Source organism: Heterodontus francisci, chromosome 9, assembly GCF_036365525.1.
Source record: "Heterodontus francisci isolate sHetFra1 chromosome 9, sHetFra1.hap1, whole genome shotgun sequence".
NCBI lineage: Eukaryota > Metazoa > Chordata > Chondrichthyes > Heterodontiformes > Heterodontidae > Heterodontus > Heterodontus francisci.
Window position 1 is genome coordinate 76150975 of NC_090379.1, and position 21811 is coordinate 76172785.

Below are 21811 nucleotides of genomic sequence, written 5' to 3' on the forward strand. Positions count from 1 at the left end.
TACTGAATTGGGGGAAGGCAGATTTCAATATGATAAAACAGGATCTGGCCAAAGTGAACTGGGAGCAACTTCTTATAGGAAAGTCTACATCAGACCAGTGAAAGTCATTTAGAAGGGAAATTGTGAGGGTTCAGGTGCAGCATGTTCCTGTAAAGGTCAAGAGTAGGACCAACCGATCAAGGGAACTCTGGATGTCAAGGGATATAGAGGATTGGATAAGGAAAAAAAAGGAGGCGTACGGCAGATTCAGAGCGCTGAAAACAGCAGAGGCCCTAGAGGAGTATAGAAAGTGTAGGGGAGTACTTAAAAAAAAAAAGTAATTAGGAGAGCGAAGAGGGGGCATGAAAAATCACTGGCAGACAAGATAAAGGAAAATCCAAAGGTGTTTTATAAGTATGTTAGGGGTAAGAAGATAACCAGGGAAAGAGTGGGGCCCATTAGGGATCAAAGAGGCAATGTGTGTGTGGAGCCGGAGGACATGAGGTTTTGAACGATTACTTTTCATCTGTGTTCACTATGGAGAGGGACAATGTAGGTGTAGTGATCAGGGAAGGGGATTGTGATATACTTGATCAAATTAGCATTGAAAAGGAGGAAGTATTAGCTGTATTAGCGGGCTTAAAGGTGGATAAATCCCCAGTCCCAGATGAGATGTATCCCAGGCTGCTATGTGAGGCAAGGGAGGAGATAGCGTGGGCTCTGACTTAAATTTTCAGATCCTCTTTGGCCACAGGAGAGGTACCAGATGATTGGAAGACAGCGAATGTGGTACCATTATTCAAGAAGGGTAGCAGGGATAAATCAGGTAATTACAGGCCGGTGAGTCTAACATCAGTGATAGGGAAATTATTGGAAAAAATTCTGAGGGACAGGATTAATCTCCATTTGGAGAGGCAGGGATTAATCAGGAATAGTCAGCATGGCTTTGTCAGGGGGAGATCGTGTCTAACAAATTTGTTTGAATTTTTCGAGGAGGTTTCTAGAGTTGTAGATGAGGGTAAAGCAGTTGATGTAGTCTACATGGACTTCAGTAAGGCTTTTGATAAGGTCCCGCATGGGTGATTGGTTAAGGAAGTAAAAGCCTATGGGATCCAGGGTAATTTGGCAAATTGGATTCAAAATTGGCTTAGTGGCAGGAGGCAGAGGGTGATGGATGAGGGTTGTTTTTGCGATTGGAGGCCTGTGGACAGGTGGGGATGTGGTAGTAATATGGAATTAGTGTAGGATTAGTATAAATGGGTGGTTGATGGTCGGCACCGACTCGGTGGGCCGAAGGGCCTGTTTCAGTGCTGTATCTCTAAACTAAACTAAACTTTCCAACCAAAGGCCAAGTAATAATTAATGAATGCCTCTGATACAAAAGCAAAATATTGCGGATGCTGGAAATCTGAAATAAAAACAGAAAATGCTGGAAATACTCAGTAGGTCTGGCAGCATCTGTGGAGTGAGAAACAGAGTTAATGTTTGGAGTCTGTGATCTTTCGTCAGAACTGTGAAAAGTTAGAAATGTAATAGGTTCTGAGCAAGTGAAAGGGGAGAGGGTGGGGAGAAGAACGAAAGGGGATGGTCTGTAATAGGGTGGAGGATAGGAGAGCTTAAATGACAAAGGTTTCATGTTGCAAGGCCAAAGGGAGTGGTAATAGGACAAGTAAAAAAAAACATGATGTGCCTCGAGGTGGTATGAAAGGCAGGATAGCTGCCTTCCGAATTCCAAGTGAAAGAAACAGAGAAATGAGAGGAAAAAAAACAAACCAGCAAAGAAACATGCAACGTCACAGACCTGAAACATTAACAATGTTTTTTCTCTCCACAATGCCAGCAGACCTGCTGAGTATTTCCAGTGTTTTCTGTTTTTATTTTTATTTCATGTATGTTTCTCTTGTTTTTGGTAGATGTTTGTTTTTCATATCAGTGGTTGATTTCTTGCAGTATTTAATTTACTTCAGATGTGTGCCTCCTGTTCAAGTTGTCAAAAATACTGTTACTACTTTCTACGGGTTTCAGAGGTTTCACAAAACAGCATAAAGCATCAAGAAACAATATTAGACAGCCTGAAGAAATTCAGCCCTGCCTATACTAAATGGAAACTTAACTTTATAGGTGTGCACCACTGTTGTCAAATCATATTCCAAGGCATGATGAAATAGATGCAGTCTTGAAAATCATGCCCCTTTTCCCTTCTAGACACTCGTCTGGAAATACTGTACATCTATCTGTGTCTGGAAACACAGTTCTGGGGACAGTAACATAGAGTATGTCTTTGTGTTAAGAGAGACCAATTTGGCAAGGTTCCCTTTAATTTCTTTATCCTAAAGACCTCTGCTTTTATACTTTATATATCCAAAGATCAAAATACGTTTACATCAAAATTTTTGTTCTCTGCCTTTACAATAAATCCCAACCAATAAGAAATGGGCAGCCCAGTGTCTGGCATATAAACAGCCTGCAATTATATGGTGTATTTCATGTCCTCAAGACATCCTATTGTGTTTCATAGCCAATTAACAATTATTGAAGTATCCTCATTATTATGGAGGGAAATAAGGCAGCCTGTTTTCGTGCACGAGTCCCACAGACAGCAAGTGACCAGTTAATCAATTTTGGAGGTGTTGGCTGAGGGATTAATATGAGCCTTGACATTGGAAGAGTGTCCACCTGCCTGTTCGAGGGTGATGCGACATCCACTTGAACATACAGGTAGAGCCTTGGTTCAGCATCTCATCTGTATACAATACTGCAGTGAAATGTTAGCTTAGATTTCTTTTTGCTGAAGTTATGAATAGAACCCTGACCCAAAATCTTCTGACTCTGAGACAAGACTGAGCCAATCTCAGAGTAGATAGAGAGAACTGTTCCCACTCGTGAAAGGATTGAGAATGAGAGGGCACAGAATTAAAGTAATGGGTAAGAGAAGCAAAAGAGACCTGAGGAAAAACTTTTTCACGCCGTGAGTGGTTAAGGTCTAGAATGCGCTGCCTGAGAGTGTGGTGGAGGCAGGTTCAATTGAAGCATTCAAAAGGGAATTAGACTTGTATTAAAAGGCAGAATGTGCAGGGTTATGGGGAGAAGGCGGGGGAATGGCACGAAGTGAATTGCTCTTTCAGAGAGCCAGTGCAGACATGATGGATCAAATGACCACCTCCTGCACTGGAACCAATCTGTTTCTATGTGACCTCCTGGTTTAAATGGCTATTATTAGCTTAGGTGGTCGATAGCAACTAACTTGGCAGGGCCCAGAAATTGAAAATTGGACTTTGCTGATTGCAGTGGCCCAGAAAATGTTCTGCAGACCCTCACCCATTGCCACTTATTAATGAGGAGTATTGCACTAACCATTTGTCAGCATTGTACATGCATTGACATTTAACATGCATTGTATTCTGAAACAGCCAGGAGAATTTTGGCTTCCAAGACAATTTAATTGCTGTAACTCAAAATTCCTCCTTGAGTTAGACTGAATCATTCTAGGTAGGTTGCCTGAAGAATGTACAGCAATTGATGGATTTGAAACTGAATCAACAAGATGTGCCTTGGCCAAAAAATTAAGTTTCCAAATTATTCACTTTAGCCATGCTTCTGTTTAGCTTTAAGATTCTACCAAACAATGTAAAGCTCCTGGAATGTTGTATATGTGATTATTTCTGTAACTTTCGCATAAACTGGCTTTGGGGTGACAGTTTTCTGAAGTGGTAGCCTGTAGAAATCCTGGTTATAGAAGTGGGAAGGTAGGAATGTAAGATCTTAGCCTCTCTGACTCATTGGCTCCCAGCAATGTTCTGTCTAAGCCCATGGCTGCACAGCAACATGAAAATTCTTGCATCGGCTGCATCCAAGTCGGCCCATTAAAGTTGCCACGCAAAAAAGTTTAAAGGGACCCCACACTATATCTAAGTCTTTTTAAATGCAATGAGGATTTCTGTTTCTACTGCACTTTCAGGCAGTGAGTTCCAGACCCATGCCAGCCTCGAGCTGAAAAAGTTCTTCTTCAACTCCCTTTTAATCTTTTCTACCTATTAGTTTAAATACAGAAGTCCTTGAAGCGGCCAACATCCCCAGCTTATACACACTACTGAGTCAGCGGCGCTTGAGATGGCTTGGCCATGTGAGCCGCATGGAAGATGGCAGGATCCCCAAAGACACATTGTACAGCGAGCTCGCCACTGGTATCAGACCCACCGGCCGTCCATGTCTCCGTTATAAAGACGTCTGCAAACGCGACATGAAATCGTGTGACATTGATCACAAGTCGTGGGAGTCAGTTGCCAGCATTCGCCAGAGCTGGCGGGCAGCCATAAAGACAGGGCTAAATTGTGGCGAGTCGAAGAGACTTAGTAGTTGGCAGGAAAAAAGACAGAGGCGCAAGGGGAGAGCCAACTGTGCAACAGCCCCAACAAACAAATTTCTCTGCAGCACCTGTGGAAGAGCCTGTCACTCCAGAATTGGCATTTATAGCCACTCCAGGCGCTGCTTCACAAACCACTGACCACCTCCAGGCGCGTATCCATTGTCTCTCGAGATAAGGAGGCCCAAAAGAAGTTTAAATCTGTACCCCGATTATTGATCTCTCTGCAAAGGGGAATAGGTCCTTCTGATCCACTCTGTCCAGCCCCTTACCTGGAGGGAGTTGGGAGCGGTGGCAGCACCAGCGGACCTGTGAGGAACCAACAACCTCTACATTCCGGATTTTGAAAAAGAGGGAAAAAGAATCAAACCGTGACATCACAGGAAAGCGGTGAGTTGATTGTCTGGTGAGTATTTGCTGCTTAGGGACTGAATCTTAACTGGAGTTTAAAAAAGTTAATAAGTATTAATACCCAGTAACAAGTGGGTAGCTGGTGAGTCTTATGTTTTATTTTTAATTGGTGACGTTATTACTACTATTGGGAACATTTCAGTATTGATCGGGTATGTTAATTGTGGTAAGGTCACTTAGTATTGGTAAATTTTAGTATTAGTAGTAGCAAGGTTATTATTATTGGTAGCATTTATTACTATTGGTAGGGTTATTTAGTATTAGCAGGGTTTAGTTGTAGTACCAAGGTTACTATCTAATAGAGGAATGGCAGGCCTGCTCCAACTTCTGGAGTGCTCATCCTATGCATTGTGGAATCTCCAGGGTGCTTCTCAGGTTTGGGATAACCATATATGCAGGAAGTGTCAGATGCAGCAGCTTGAGCTCCAGGTTTCGGAACTTGAGCAGAAGCTGGCAGCACTATGGTGTATTGATGAGGATGAAAGCTTCGTGAATAACACGTTTATAGATGTGGTCACTCCGCAGCCTAAGAGTATGGAGGGAGAGAGGGAATAGGTGACTGCCAGACAGTCAGGAATAAATAAGCAGGTCGTGCAGGGGACCCCTGAGTGCATTTCACTCTCCAACAGGTATTCAGTTCTGAATACTGAGGAAAGTGATGGTTCATCTGGGCAGAGCAGCCAGAGCCAAGTCCATGGCACCACAGGTGGCTCAGCTGCACAGCAGGATACAAGGAAGACTGGAAGAGCGATAGTGATAGGAGATTCGATAGTCAGGGGAACAGACAGGCGTTTCTGTGGCCGCAGATGTGAATCCAGGGTGGTGTTGCCTTCCTGGTGCCAGAGTCAAGGATGTCACTGAGTGGCTGCAGAGCACTCTGAGGGGGGAAGGGTGAACAGCCAGTAGTCATGGTCCACATCAGAACCAACGACATAAGTAGAGAGAGGGTGTGGTCCTGCAGAAAGAGTTTACTGAGCTAGATAAGAAATTAGCATGCAGAACCTCAAATTGTAATCTCCGGATTACTCCCTGTGCCACACGCAGGTAAGCACAGGAATAGAAGGATAAGACTGATGAATGCATGCTGGAAAGTTGGTGCAGGAGGGAGGACTTTAGGTTCTTGCGACATTGGGACTGGCTCTGGGGGAGATGGGACCTGTACAGGCTGGACGTGTTGCACCTGAACAGAGCCTGGACTGAGTTCCTTGCGGGAAGTTTTGCTAGTGCTGTTGGGGAGGGTTTAAACTAGGATTAAACCAGGGGGATGGGGACCTGAGGGTAGATGCAGTTGGGACAAAATCAGAAATGAAAATGGAAAGCATAAGCAAAGGTTAGAAAATTAAAAAAAAAAAGAGTTTGGCAGTGCTCTATCAACTTCCATGCAAGGAATATCGCAAATAATGCTATATCTGAGGGCACAGATAGATACGTGGCAGTATGATATCATAGCTATTACAGAAATATGGCTTAAGGAGGGACAGGAATGGCAGCTCAGTGTTCCTGGTGACGGCGTTTTCAAACACGAGAAGGGTGGTAATTTTAGTCAAAGAAACAATTACTGCTGTGAGGAGGAATGATGTGTTGGAAGGTTCATCAAATGAGGGCAGATGGATTGAGCCAAGGAACAAAAATGGAGCAATCACACTGCTGGGAATGTACTACAGACCCCCAACAGTCGGGGAGATAGAAAAGCAGATATGCAGTCAAATCTCTGAGAAGTGCAAAAACAATAGGGGATTTTAATGACCCCAATATTAACTGGGATAGTTTTAGTGTGGAAGGAATTGAGGGAACTGAATTCTTGAGGTGCACTCAGGAGCACTTTTTTGGCTAGTATGTAGCCAGTCCAAGAGGGTGTAGTTTTTAGACAGTTTTAGGAAATGAAGCTGGGCCGGTAGAAGGAATGGGAGAGCATTTTGGTGATGATCATAATTCAGTCAGTTTTAACATAATTATGGAAAAGGACAGAGATAGAACAGGAGTGAGTTCTCAATTGTGGCAAGGCCAATTTTACTAAGCTGAGGAGTGATTAAGCAAAAATGGACTGGAAACAGCTACTTGAATGTAAATCAGTGTCAGAGCAGTGGGAGGCATTCAAAGGGGAGATTCAAGGGGTTCAGAGTAAACCCGTTTCCAAAAAGAAAAAGGGTGAGACGGCCAAACCTAGAGCTTCTTGGATGTCAAGGAGCTTGCAGGGTAAGATAAGGCAGAAAAGGAAAGCTTATGTCTGGCACCAAGAACGCAATACTACAGAAAGCTGTGAGGAGTATAGAAAGTGGAGAGGTGAAATCAAAAAGGAAATTAGGAAAGCAAAGCGAGGGCATGAAAGAATATTGGCAAGCAAAATCAAGGTGAACGCAAAGATGTTTTATCAATACATTAAGAGTAAGAGGATAACTAAGGAAAAAGTAGGGCCTTGTGTGAATCCGGCCTTCGCCGCACCATTGGCTGTGCTGTCAGCTTCTGGAAATCCTTCTTTGAACCACACCAACTCTACCCTCCCCCATCCCCCAACCTTTTCCCCCTTCATGATCTTGCTTAAAACACCTATTTCATCAAGCTTTTTGTCATCTTCTTTGGCTCTGTGTCTGTTTCTGTGTGATTATGCTTCCATGAAGCACCTTGGCACACATCGTGCTACATTGAAGTTGCTGAATAATTGTAGGTTGTTGTAATATGATCCCGATGGACTCTTACATAATCTTGCCTAAACTGTCGTCTTTGCAGTCTCATGGGATTGAGTAAGTGTAACATTTCATGGTTTTCTCTTGTGTGCTTTCCATTTGGTTCATCAGATGAAAGTCCCACATCCGAGGTATGCTATCACTGTCCATATTTGAAGTAGATTACCGACAATGACCCGGCCCTCAGTTATTAAAGCAGACTTTAAATGATGAAGTGCATTTCCTGGACATTAATGCTCACAAAAGTGAGTCAGATGTAAGTGTATGAGGAAGCTGTGGGTAATACTTTGAAGGTGTAATTGTGGGCTTTTAAGTCTATGGTACTATAGTACTAACAATTAATTATTTTTTGGCAGAATAATTACTATCCCTATATAGAAGTTGAGGAGAACGTAAGAGGGCTGTTCACTGTATGCAAAGCAGAGAAGTTAATGTTCATGTTAGGACATGCTGATCCCTTTGTAAATTCATGATTATACTTGGCACAGATTGCTTAATTATTTTTAGCCTGCAATGTAGAGTATTTCATGTCTGCAGCTTCTGGGCAAGGGTGGATTCTCTTCATTATGTGTGAAGAGAGAGTGCTAATAGCCTGACATAGTCAGACTCATGGAATATTACCCTACAATGTCCCAGACGCTGCCATCACCATCCCCAAGTATGTCCTGTCCCATCAGCAGGACAGACCCAGCAGAGGTGGCGGCATAGTGGTATACAGTCGGGAGGGAATTGCCCTGGGAGTCCTCAACATCAACTCCGCACCCCATGAAGTCTCATGGCATCAGGTCAAACGTGGGCAAGAGAACCTCCTGCTGATTATCATTTACCGCCCTCCCTCAGCTGATGATTCAGTACTCCTCCATGTTGATCAGTGATTGGAGAAAGCACTGAGGGTGGCAAGGGCGCAGAATGTACTCTGGGTGGGGGACTTCAGTGTCCACCACCAAGAGTGGCTCGGTAGCACCACTACTGACCGAGCTGGCTGAGTCCTAAAGGACATAGCTGCAAGACTGGGTCTGCAAGAGGTGGTGAGGGAACCAACAAGAGGGAAAAACATACGTGACCTCGTCCTCACCAGTCTGCCTGCCGCAGGTGCAGCTGTCCATTCCAGTATTGATAGGGGTGACCACCGCACAGTCCTTGTGGAGATGAAGTCACGTCTTCACATTGAGGATACCCTCCATTGTATTGTGTGGCACTACCACCGTGCTAAATGGGATAGATTTAGAACAGATCTAACAATGTAAAACTGGGCATCCATGAGGCGCTGCGGGCCATCAGCAGCAGAATTGTACTCAACCACAATCTGTAACTTTATGGCTCTGCATATCCCCCATTCGACCATGACCATCAAGCCAGGGGATCAACCCTGGTTCAATGAACCAAATAGAGAACAGGCCATCCTAGATTGGGTATTGTGTAATGAGAGAGGAATAATTGACAATCTAGTGGTGCGAGACCCTTTGGGGGTCCGTCAAGATGGAGAGTGACGTAGTTGATTCTGAGACTAGAGTCCTGAATCTTAGTAAAGAAAACTACAAAGGTATGAGGCGCGAGTTGGCCATGACAGATTGGGAAGCATTACTTAAAGGGATGACGGTGGATAGGCAATGGCAAACACTTAAAGAGCGCGTGGATGAACTGCAATAATTGTTTATCCCTGTCTGGCGCAAAAGTAAAACTGGAAAGGTAGCCAAACCATGGCTTACAAGGAGAATTAGAGATAGCAATAGATCCAAGGAAGAGGCATATAAATTTGCCGGAAAAAACAACAGACCTGAGGATTCGGAGCAGTTTAGAATTCAGCCAAGGAGGACCAAGGGATTGATTAAGAAGGGGAAAATAGAGTACGAGAGCAAGCTTGCAGGGAACATAAAAACTGACTGTAAAAGTTTCTATCGGTATGTGAAGAGGAAAAGATTGGTGAAGACAAATGTAGGTCCCTTACAGTCAGAAAAGGGATTTTATTATGGGGAACAAAGAAATGGCTGACCAACTAAATGCATGCTTTGGTTCTGCTTTCACAAAGGAGGACGCAAATATCATACCAGAAATGTTGGGGAACACGGGGCTTAGTGAGAGAGAGGAACTGAAGGAAATCAGTATTAGTAGAGAAATGGTGTTGGGGAAATTGATGGGATTGAAGGCCAATAAATCCCCAGGGCCTGATGGTATGCATCCCAGAGTACTTAAGGAAGTGGTCTGAGAAATAGTGGATGCATTGGTGGTCATCTTCCAACATTCTATCTACTCTGGAACAGTTCCTACAGATTGGACAGTAACTAATGTAACCCCACTATTTAAAAAAGGAGGTAGAAAGAAAGTAGGAAATTATAGACCAGTCAGCCTGAAGTCGGTAGCGGGGAAAATTCCAGAGTCCATTATCAAAGATTTTATAGCAGAGCACTTGGAGAACAGTGGTAGAATCAGGCAGAGTCAGCATGGATTTACGAAAGGGAAATCATGCTTGACAAATCTACTAGAATTCTTCGAGGATGTAACTAGTAGAGTTGGTGAAGGGGAGCTAGTGGATGTGGTTTATTTGGACTTTCAGAAGGCTTTCGACAATGTCCCACATAAGAGATTAGCATGTAAAATTAAAGCGCATGGGATTGGGGGTAGTGTATTGCGATGGATAGAAAATTGGTTGGCAGACAGGAAATAAAGAGTAGGGATAAATGGGTCTTTTTCCGAATGGCAGGCAGTGACTAGTGGGGTAATGCAGGGATTGGTGCTAGGACCACACAATGTTTTGGCCTCAACTGTTTTCTGTGGTAGCAAATTCCACAGGCTCACCACTCTCTGGGTGAAGAAATTTCTCCTCATCTCAGTCCTGAAAGGTTTACCCTGTATCCTTAGACTATGACCCCTGGTTCTGGACTCCCCCACCATTGGGAGCATCCTTCCTGCATCTACCCTGTCAAGTCCTCTTAGAATTTTATAGGTTTCCGTGAGATCCCACCTCACTCTTCTGAACTCCAGCGAATATAATCCTAACTGACTCAATCTCTTCTCATACGTCAGTCCCGCCTTCCCAGGAATCAGTCTGGTAAACCTTAGCTGCACTCCCTCTATAGCAAGAACATTCATCCTCAGATAAGGAGACCAAAACTACACGCAATATTCCAGCTGTGGCCTCACCAAGGCCCTGTATAATTGCAGCAAGACATCCCTGCTTCTGTTCTTGAATCCTCTCGCTATGAAGGCCAACATACCATTTGCCTTTTTTACCGCCTGTTGGACCTGATTTACTTTCAGTATGAAGCACATGAAGACTGAAGCAGTCCGTGTAGAAATGCAGCAAGACCTGGACAATATCAGGGTAGTGTCCTAGGCCCAACCATCTTCAGCTGCTTCATCAATGACCTTCCTTCAATCATAAGTTCCGAAAAAGGGTCACTGACCCGAAACGTTAAGTCTGCTTCTCTTTTCACAGATGCTGCCAGACCTGCTGAGTGGTTCCAGCATTTCTTGTTTTTAGCATCCGCAGTATTTTGCTTTTATTTTAGGTTAGAAATGGTGATGTTCGCTGATGATTGTGCAATGTTCAGCACCATTCGTGACTCCTCAGACACTGAAGCAGTCCATGTAGAAATGCAGCAAGACCTGGACAATATCCAGGCTTGGGCTGATAAGTGGCAAGTAACATTTGTGCCACACAAGTGCCAGGCAATGACCATCTCCAACAAGCAGCCTCACAGCTCCAGCGACCTGGGTTCAATTCTGGGTACTGCCTGTGTGGAGTTTGCAAGTTCTCCCTGTGTCTGCGTGGGTTTTCTCCGGGTGCTCCGGTTTCCTCCCACATGCCAAAAGACTTGCAGGTTGGTAGGTAAATTGGCCATTATAAATTGTCACTAGTATAGGTAGGTGGTAGGGAAATATAAGGACAGGTGGGGATGTGGTAGGAATATGCGATTAGTGTAGGATTAGTATAAATAGGTGGTTGATGGTCGGCACAGACTCGGTGGGCCGAAGGGCCTGTTTCAGTGCTGTATCTCTAAAAAAAAAAAGAAAGAGAGAATCTAACCATCTCCCCTTGACATTCAATGGCATTTTATCGCTGAATCCCCCACTATCAACATCCTAGGGGCTACCATTGACCAAAATCTGAACTGGAGTAGCCATATAAATACCGTGGCTACAAGAGCAGGTCAGAGGCTGGGAGTCCTGCGGAGAGTAATTCACCTCCTGACTCCGTAAAGCCTGTCCACCATCTACAAGGCACAAGTCAGGAGTGTGATGGAATACTGTCCACTTGCCTGGATGGGTGCAGCTCCACCAGCACTCAAGAAGCTCGACACCATCCAGAACAAAGCAGCCCATTTGATTGGCACCCTATTCACAAACATTCATTCCCTCCACCACCGATGCACAATGGCAGCAGTGTGTACCATCTACAAGATGCACTGCAGCAAAGCATCAAGGCTCCTTAGACAGCACCTTCCAAACCCGTGACCTCTACCAACTAGAAGGACAAGGGCAACAAATGCATGGGAACACCACCACCTGCAAGTTCCCCTCCAAGTCTCACACCATCCTGACTTGGAACTGTATCGCCATTCCTTCGCTGTCGCTAGGTCAAAATCCTGGAACTCCCTTCCTAACAGCACAGTGGGTGTCCCTACCTCACATGGACTGCAGCGGTTCAAGAAGGCAGCTCACCACCACCTTCTCGAGAGCAATTAGGGATGGGCAATAAATGCTGGCCGAACCAGCGATGCCCACATCCCATGAATGAATAAAAATAAAAAACTGATTTCTGCAGCTCAATAACTGTCTGATGTCACAAAGCTATTTTTGTTTGTTCTACAAAAGTACTCATTAACATTCATTTTTATCTTTTTTTCCCTGATGCAAAGAAATGAGTGGAGAGTTTGCGTGTTATATTTGTGAGATAACCATAACTTGTGACTTGCAAGTGTTTGTTTAATCTCACTTGTAGAGAAATCTGTCCTAGCACCTATCTGGAGTTTTTTCATTTCCTTTTCCACCTTTTTGTTTTCATTACTCCTTTGTCTTATTTCTGATTCAATTTCAGTATCATGTATTCTCCAGCTTTGTTTGCAGAAGGGAAAGTCTCATTTTCATACCTGATTGTCTTCATGGAAACCTACTCTTCCAACATGGTGCCAACTAGCAAGATTATGTAAGAGTCCATCAAGATCATATACATCTCCAGATGAGGCAGAGGATTTGAATTGCGACTATTAGCAAAATGTTGGCTGCTCTAATAGTTGTACCAGTTGTGCATTTTGTGACTTAAAGGGCACTTTTAAGTGTCCTTGGAACTAGACGATAATCCATGCAACTTGTCAAATATGCAGACAGCATTGACTGAAGCTGTAGCTTATTTTCTGACTCGGGAAAACTTATACTTTTGGGGAAATTGTAGGCTTTACAAATGCTTTAGAAGCTAGACTCATTTAAAATTATAGTTAAGATCCTGATAACAGGGTTCCTCATTTTTATGTTTTGGTCTGTTAACTGTTCAACTATAAAATGGTTCTGAGAGAGTGTAGGACATGATTTCAATCTATTTCTAATATTTGCTAGTTCCGAAGAAGGGTCACTGACCCGAAACATTAACTCTGCTTCTCTTTCCACAGATGCTGCCAGACCTGCTGAGTGGTTCTAGCATTTCTTGTTTTTATTTCAGATTTCCAGCATCCGTAGTATTTTGCTTTTATGATTTCAATCTACACTGCTTTGATTTCTTCCTTCTATTCCCCTCCAATTTTTTCTCATTTCTCTTTCTTGCATGTGTCGTCTCCTAGTTGCAGTCTGGTTCCGCAGGCTTGGTGTTCATCAGTGCCTTGCCAGGTGGCTATTCTTCATTGGTTAATCTAGATAATAGTTATTAGATGTTGAAGGACATTGGGGTTGAACATTCCCATTTGCACTTCAAGCAAAGATTTGCTCATTAATGGCTAGGACTAGTAGTTAGAACTTTGGGGATTTTTTTTGTCCCTCAGCCACACAACCAGGTGGGTGTTGAGACCAGTTGTGTCCCAGTTGCATATGCCCCTCACCCTAAACTTCCCAGCTGAGATCAAATAACAGCACCGACATGATCTACCTGGGTTAACATGGTTCTGAGGTTCCATCATTGAACATTTCATCTTGGAGCTATTTCGACCCCAAAGCTACCATGTTTATCCCTCCTTCCTCTCCTCACACTAACCCCTCCTCGCCCCACCCCCCAACCCCGTCAGATGGAAAAGGCCAGTCACTAGTGGTGAGGTTTGATTTTTCAGCGCTTTTTAGGTGGACATTATTTAACAGGAGCTTCTTCGGAGTAGCAAGCCGAGCACTACTACTGGAACCCAGGGGATCACAGTTGGGTTGATATCGGAGTGATAACTGGATCTGTTCCTCAGTTGAGACAGTTCTGCATCTTGGGATGGTAATGCATGCCGCTGAAAGAATACTTTTCACCAGCTTCAAAAGAACACCTCCAAGGCATCTGGTTCTTGGCTCTTATTTTCCCAGATGATTCCCATTGCTGTTTTTGTGCTGTGAACCCCCAACCCCAACATTCAATATTTTTCTGCAGCTTTAAGGAAGTCAATATAGCTAACAGCTGCCATAACTTCAGCTAAGCAGCATGGTGTAGAGTCCAGTTACTCCTATTAAGGCCTTGGTTCTGTGCAGTGTACTCAGTTTGGCTTATTGAACCCCTATGCAGTTGGCTTCCACTACAGCTTACTGGGTCAGTATAGTTGTCTTAGACCCTGAGGATGTCCTTGGGGGTGGTCTGTTGGTGAACATTGGACTTGGTAAAAATGACTATGGTCTTTGATTAACCTTAAGCCAAGGTTTTTCTCTCTCCCTGTAATCAATACATTTGCATTTTGAAGCTTGTGAATGATTTTGTAGTTCTGTTTTTCTAATTTTCTCCTTTTTTTTCTCTCTCTCTCCTGGGGCACTGACTCTTGTAGTTACACATTTTTGGCAGTATTCCAGCACTTTGTCCAAATGGCGATTCTTCATAAGTGACTTTAGACACTAAATTTTAGTTGTCTAATTTATCCTGCACTGGACCTCAAATATCCAGGACCTTGGGCCAAGGTCCAGTTAACCTTTTTTTCTGATGAAAGGTCATCGACCTGAAAAATTAACTCTGTCTCTCCACAGATGCTGCCTCACCTGAGTGTTTTCAACATTTTTTGTTTCTAGCATCCAGGCTATTTTGCTTTGGTCTTTTCTCTGGCCTTTCTGCAAGAGGTAGGCAGGTCTAGGGTGTATAAGGGCCGGGAGCACCGGAAGGAGGGCGGAGGCTTAGAAGTTGGGAATGGGAGAGAACCAGGGCCTGGAAGTAGCAAGCAGATGGATCATAGGCCTGAGCAGAATACAGCATAGTTTGATTCTGGGAGATTGGAAAGCTGAAAGTGTGCATGACTAGAAATAGGGAGATGGATATATCCCATCTTAAAGCACAACTATCATGATGATTTCCCTTTTGATATGTGGCATTTAATTGGTTAATTGTGGTGGTGTTTAGTGGTGAAGACTGAGCATTCTGAGTGTTGTAATGCTGGGAGTGTGGATTGATTTGAGAATCAAAACAAAATTCATAATTGTTGCTCAAGGGATAAAGCACAATTCAAAACTGAAGCTTATAAATAGAGAATGGAAGTTGACAAATGAGAAAAATTGAGATAGTGGGCTGGGGGTGGGTGGGTGTTGAAGGAGCTTGAGCAGTTAAATCTGTATGCCAGTATTCCTCATAACTTCATATTTGAATGAGATAAAGTATATTGTGACATAAAGTTAGTGAGATGCATAGAAATTGGGGAAACGTACAGAAAAAAAAAAGAGTAAAATACAAAATAAAGTAGTTAAGTATTGAGAGAGTGGTAGCCATACAGAAGAGAGATTAGAAAGCCAGTGGGAACTTAGAGAAAGGGAGCGAAACAGTGAGGGGAAAAGTAAGACAAATGTGTATAAACAACAATACATATTGAGCAAAAAAGCGAAACAGTGGACAAAAACCTGCAGATTAAAAGATTGGGAGTCAGCAGACACAGTTAAATAGACCCACAACTTAAATAAAAAATGTAAGAAATGACACAGTAGACCAACGTGTGTTCTAAGTAATATGAACTAAAATGTACAAACGTAGAACGCTATATATAGTGTCATGTACTCCATATAGGTTTAAAGAAGAAAAGTGAAATTTATTAAACCTTCAACTTAAACTCTGATTCAGTTAACGCCTACGGATACACACTTTGCCCACGCTAGCAGATACAGGTGATGCGCACATGCAAATAGAGACACAAAAGAGAAGAAAAATAAAATGGAGAGGTTTGAGGCAGTCTTTAAAGGGGGTTTCTTGTTGCTGTTTCTATGTTTCCAACTCGCCGTAGAGTCTTTGATTGTGGAGAGCTCTTACTTTTCCTTGGGGCCCAGTATTATTCTTGCACCTTGTTCACTGTAGGAGACTTTTCTCTCTTGGTGTTCATATGTCTGCAATGGTTCCCGAAGCTGGTGAAAGAGAGATGAGAGCAGACAGGAGAGAGGTATTCTCAGTCCAGGAGCTAACAGCCTTCTGATTTCAAATTCAAATAACTCCCAACAGTCGGCCAGCCATTTGACTAAACCGGTCTGCCCACGTCTGTTTGTGTATTCGGCCATCTTAGCAGTTAAGCTGGAATGCTAGCCTTTTCACCTTCAATGTCTGGTAAACAAAAGTCCATTGTGGATTAAATTGTAGCAGGTAATAGCGCCTTTGTCCTTTGATGAACTTGTCTGTTGATATGCTAGTGTCTTTCCCCAGCCAAAGTCTCCAATTGTTTTTTAAAGCAAGTTCTTTCTTCAAGAATAGTTTAAAATAAATGTTCATGTGGCAAAATTAATTTCTCGCATTTTTGGCAGGTGGTGGTGGGGGGTGGTGCTTGCCTGACACCACCACCACCCAGGGGAATGAAATACAATTTGAAGAAAAATGGTGCATTTCATTACCGGGTTTGAGAGAAATATAAGATACAGAAAGAAAAACTATACATTTCTCTGATTCATTTCTGTTCATTCACAAGTCTAAAAGCCTATTTAGAAATGGTCTTTGGCAGGTGCCAGTGCTGTTTTAATTTCCCCCTTTTTTATTCAGGAGAGTTAGGTGGGTCTATCCTGAACTGTGAGTCATGCAAAGACGTTTGACTTCAGGGGATGGGTGGTTCCATTTTCCTCTGACTGTGGGGGGAGGAGTATTTGTTTTCTCCCCTTTGTTCTCTGGGGCACTCCCACCTGCAGGTATTTGTGCAGACTTAACTGCACTCTCCAGTGACACTTCGACTAGGTGAGGCATCACCCTCACGGTTTCTGTGCCCCTAGAGGTCTTTTTTTGTCTCTGCAGGTTCCTGTAAATGCTGTTAGCAACTCTGGGGTGCTTCCAGAGTCTGCATTTACATAGGAGGATGTGGGATCCAAACGTTTCAGATATTTTGGGATTGGTTGACTGGACAGTTGGGATTTTCATCTGAGATTCTTTCTGGACTTCCTTTAACTTGCCCTCTGGGTCAGTTTTCCCCCCTTCTCTTTCTAAACTTTTGCCAGCTGCGTGCTTGCCTGTACGCTTTTGTTCTTGGCGGGGGTCCCTTACAGTTCACCAGCCCTCTGCTAGAGGGTCCTCCTAACACCGGTGCAGGACTTAGGGGTGCAAGTTTCACTGTAGGTTGGGGTTTCCACTCCACCTGGCACATATGACAACTCCTGCAGTACTCCGTTGTGGAGGTTTGGCCAGTCAAACTGCTGTCTTATGCGGGCTTTGGTCTTTGGTATACCAGCATGTACAGCTACTGTAGTCTCATGGGCCCTCCTTAATATTTCTCCCTGGTACCTCTGTGGCATCACTAACTGGTGAACTGCTGTCCAGTCCTTGCCCTCAGGCCTGTGCGGCGGATTCCATTTCCTCATCAGTACCTCCTTTAAATAGTAGCAATTAGCGACTCCCTCTGCTTCACTTTCAGATTGGGCAGTCTGTGCTAACTCTCTCAGTACTGAGTCGGCTCGCTGAGCCTCAGCTAGGGAAAATCGGGAAAATCCATTTAATTCATTCCCTGGGTCTCCTAACCGTCCAAAGATAGTCTCGGACCTTATGGTCATTTGCCTGCAGTGCCAGTACTGTCTCCTCTGGGGGAGCTGGTTTGATCATGGCCTGACCCACTACACATTCAGGGATTCTGCAGGGAACCGTCTCATGCCACTGCCTTGTCTCTCTGATCTCCTGTGGTCTTTCTTTGATTACTGGGGAGGGGGCTGCCACCTTCACCCCCGCCAGATCATTACCTAGGAGCAGGTCAACCCCGTCCACAGGCAAACGAAGGACAATCCCTACGGTCACTGGTCCCGAAACTAGGTCGCACTCCAGGTGCACCTGGTGTACAGGTATAGGCATACACTGCCCTCCAATACCATTCACCACATTTTGTTGTTCACTGCACTCTCTTGAGGAAAGGTCAGGCCTTTTCCCAGTAAAAGAGATCTGGTGGCCCCTGTGTCCCTGCGAATTACTGTGGGCTTGTTTGCCCCACTCGAGATATGGGGTTACTTTCACTTGAAACACAAATTCCTGATAACCTTCATGAATCCTTTTAACCTTTCCTGCACATGCCATAGTATGCTTCCTGGGTTGCACTCTTCCTGCAGTTAAAGTCACAACTTGTGCTGCTGTGCTTTCCATTAGGTTATCTTCTTCACTGAGCAGATGTGCCCTGATTAACCCTACCGGTATTCCCTTTAGTTTCCAGCAGTCAGCTTTTAAATGCCCTCCCTTATTACAATGGAAGCACACAGGCCTCGGGTCTCACTCTTGCTCCTTTTGGACCTTTTTTGACTAGAGGAGGGCCCCCTGTGTCTCCTGCTTTTCTTTCTCTTCCAGAACTGCCTGGGCAGATATCACTTTCGCACCCGTTGTCCTTTTTGAATTTGTGGGTGTGATTAGGAGAGATTCTCCCTTGGGAAACCGACTTATAAATTAAAGCAAACTCATCAGCCAGAATGGCTGCTTGCTAGACTCGCTGAACCCGCTGCTCCTCTACATGGGTCTTAATGGAGAGTGGGAGCGAGTTTTTAAATTCCTCTAACAGGATTACTTCCCTGAGAGTCTCATAGCTAGGCTGTATTTTTAAAGCCCTTAGCCACTGGTCAAAAGCCAGCTGCTTGCTTCTTTCAAACTCCAGATACGTTTGGCTTGTTTTTTTGAGGATTCTAAACTTTTGGCGATAGGCTTCGGGTACTAATTCATATTCCCCGAGGTTAGCATTTTTGGTCAGTTCATAATTTAATGAACTCTCATCTGGCAACAGGGAATAAACCTCATGGGCTTTTCCAGTTAGTATGCTTTGTATTAAAAGGGGACCAGTTCTCAGCTGACCATTTTAGCTGCCTTACCAGTTTCTCAAAAGACACGAAAAACGCTACCACATCTTCCTCATTGAATTTTAGAATTAATTGAGTGAGTTTTAGCCATCTTGTACCCAGCCCTGATTTCTGCTCCTCCATATTGGCCATGCTGTCACCTGGGGTTACTCTGTTGCCTCCTAGTTAACTCAAGCTGCTTCAGAGCTCTCCTCGCATTCTTTCCAGAATATTCTTTCTTTCTCTCTTCCCTCTCATTCCTTGTCCTGTCTTTCTCTCTCTCCTGCCTTTCATTTCTTCACCTTCCTTTTGGAACGCTCTCTCTCCCTTTCCTCAAATTCAAGTTTCCTCTGTTCCAGTTGTATCTTTTCTAACAATACCCAGTCGCATTCTGTTTCTAACACTGCTTCTGCTTCTTCAGATTCAAGGGAAAAATGTTTGGCCACTAGCCTTAGGAGTTCAGACTTCCTAGCCTGGCCACATACAGTGGCCACACTGCTCAGCCATTTTCTCAACTCCTCCATAGACAGTGCTTTTCAGTTATTCCAAGTTACTTCACCCTAGCATGGAGAACTACTAGCTTCAGTTGCAGACATGTTAGTTTTCAATCACACACAACCACAAGAAAACCTGTATTGAAATTTGCTCTTTCTGATTGGGAACACTTTGGCTTCCCATTTCCTATTTGTTTGTGGGTAAAATCCTGGAGGCTCGCACCCAAATTTCTGATATGACCAGGTGAGAAATGTGTCTAGTGGTGTTTTATTGTCTTCGCCTGGTCTTATTGTAACAGGGTTTAATTTTAATCACACACTGTGTTTTGAGCTGCCCCTTTGAATCTTTGTTCACTACTTTCCAATTATAAGGCAAAGAAATGAGCACACCAGCTTTTCTTTAGGTTTAAAGAAGAAAAGTGAAGTTTATTAAACCTTCAACTAAAACATCTAATTCGGTTAATGCCTGCGGATACACACTTTGTCCACGTTGGCAGGCACATGCGATACGCACATGTAAATAGAAACAGAAAAGAGAAGAAAAATAAAATGGAGAGGTTTGAGGCAGTCTCTAAAGGGGGTTTCTTGTTTCTGTGTTTCTGGCTCAATGTAGAGACCTTGATTGTAGACAGCTTTTACTTTTCGTTGGGGCCCAGTATTCTACAACCTTGTTCACTGTAGGAGACTTTTCTCTCTTGGTGTTCATATGTCTTCAGTGGTTCCTGAAGCTGGTGAGAGCGAGATGAGAGCAGACAGGAGAGAAGTGTTCTCGGTCCAGGAGCTAACAGCCTTCTGATTTCAAATTCCTTGTTGGAATTTTATGAATTTGAACTTCCAACAGTCAGCCAGCCATGTGACCAAACTGGTCTGTCCACGTCTGTTTGTGTATTCGGCCATCTTAGCAGTTAACCTGGAATGCTAGCCTTTCCACTTTCGACGTCTGGTAATCAAAAGTCCATTGTGGATTAAGTTGGAGCAGGGAATAGCTCCTTTGTTGTTTGAAAGTACTTATCTGTTATGCTAATGTCTCTCTCCAGCCAAAGTCTCCATTGTTTTTTAAAGCAAATTGTTTTCTTCAACAGTAGTTTAAAATCAATGTTTGTGTGGCGAAATTAATTTTTCTCATTCTTGGCAGGTGGGGGGAGAGGGGGGGAGGCTTGCCTGACAACTGTCGGTCTTAAAATTCCCAAATGAATTGAAACAGAAAAATAACTTTATTATGCTGCTTTATTCCACACTTTCATAATTGGAAGAGCAATTGTGCCATTAGCCATAGTTTCCAGTAATATCTCCTGCACTGCAGCATTTTGTTTTGTTTGCATAGTTTCCGATCTCTTTAAACAAAAAAATGTCTTATTTATGAATGGACTTAACAAAATATAAATTAAAGATACAGGATGGAAAGTTGATGCTTCAGTTGAAATTTCCTGTGTGTCTTTTTTGGGGGGTGGGTTGAAATGGGTGATAATTTGTAGTGTCTTCTAAAATGCCTCGTAAAGCCTTTATTTGTATAGTAGGTGAGTGCTGAGTTTGTTAACACTTACTTGAAGAGCAAGAAATGTTTAAAGTAGTTTTTATAGTGATGCAGTATTTAGTTGCTGATTAGTGAATAATGCTGAGGTTGATCTTGAATTCTTCCATTAATAGAACAGCAAAAATTAACTGACTACACTTGGTGACATTACTTGTCTGTAGATGCAGTCCTTTTAAAAAAGTGTCTTTGTCTTTATAGGTGCCCTCCTCGTACTTTTCTACCAGCTCTATGCAAAATTTTTCTGGATGAAAGTGCTCCTGACAATGTGTTGGAAGTGACAGCACGAGCCATAACGTATTACCTGGACGTCTCTGCTGAGTGTACACGAAGGATTGTTGGAGTGGATGGAGCCATAAAAGCACTTTGTAACCGTTTGGTTGTAGTTGAGCTCAATAATAGGACCAGCAGAGACCTGGCTGAACAGTGTGTGAAGGTAATGAACGCGCTTCTGTGATTGATTCCATTCAAAATAAAAACTTTAACAAGATGATTTCTTGTGGTATTGCTTATAGACAAGTTTTTAAAAAATGATGGGAACTGGCCTCTCGCTTCTGGAACCTGGATTCCGCTCCAGCACCTACAGTTGGGTGCAAGTCTTCTCTGCCTGATGACTGTCAAAGTCCTTTTGTGAGATCAATTTGGGCAGTATCAATCTAGTTTCTACTAACTAACTAATGCCTCTAACACATATCGGCAATTTGAGAAGTCACAGGTTGGCTTTTTGGGAATTGCATCAATGCTATACTGGTGTAATCAGTTTTTTTTATTCTGTATCTGATCGTCATATGCCTGATTTGCAACTGCTTGATGCTGACGTGGGAGGAGTTAATCTCCAACACAACCATCCTTCACCCTGACGACTGTAACAGTTGGAATTACACAGCTCTTAGCAGTTGACACCTCTGACTAGGCTTGCTTGCAGATTAAATTCCAGATGTATCTTGAGGCCCAGAGCTTGAACTTCGTTAAAATTTCAGTTAGCGTTTGA

The 21811-nt window shown here is 43.5% G+C and overlaps 1 protein-coding gene across 4 annotated transcripts in view; it reads left to right on the forward strand.

Annotated features, from left to right (window-relative positions):
* Positions 1-21811, forward strand: part of hectd1 (HECT domain containing 1) — a 116081-nt gene that overhangs the window by 12230 nt on the left and 82040 nt on the right. For all 4 annotated transcript variants that reach the window (XM_068039349.1, XM_068039353.1, XM_068039351.1 and 1 more), the window contains exon 3: positions 21022-21256. In XM_068039349.1, coding sequence (XP_067895450.1) covers positions 21022-21256 — 235 coding nt within the window. The remainder of the gene's footprint in view (positions 1-21021; positions 21257-21811) is intronic.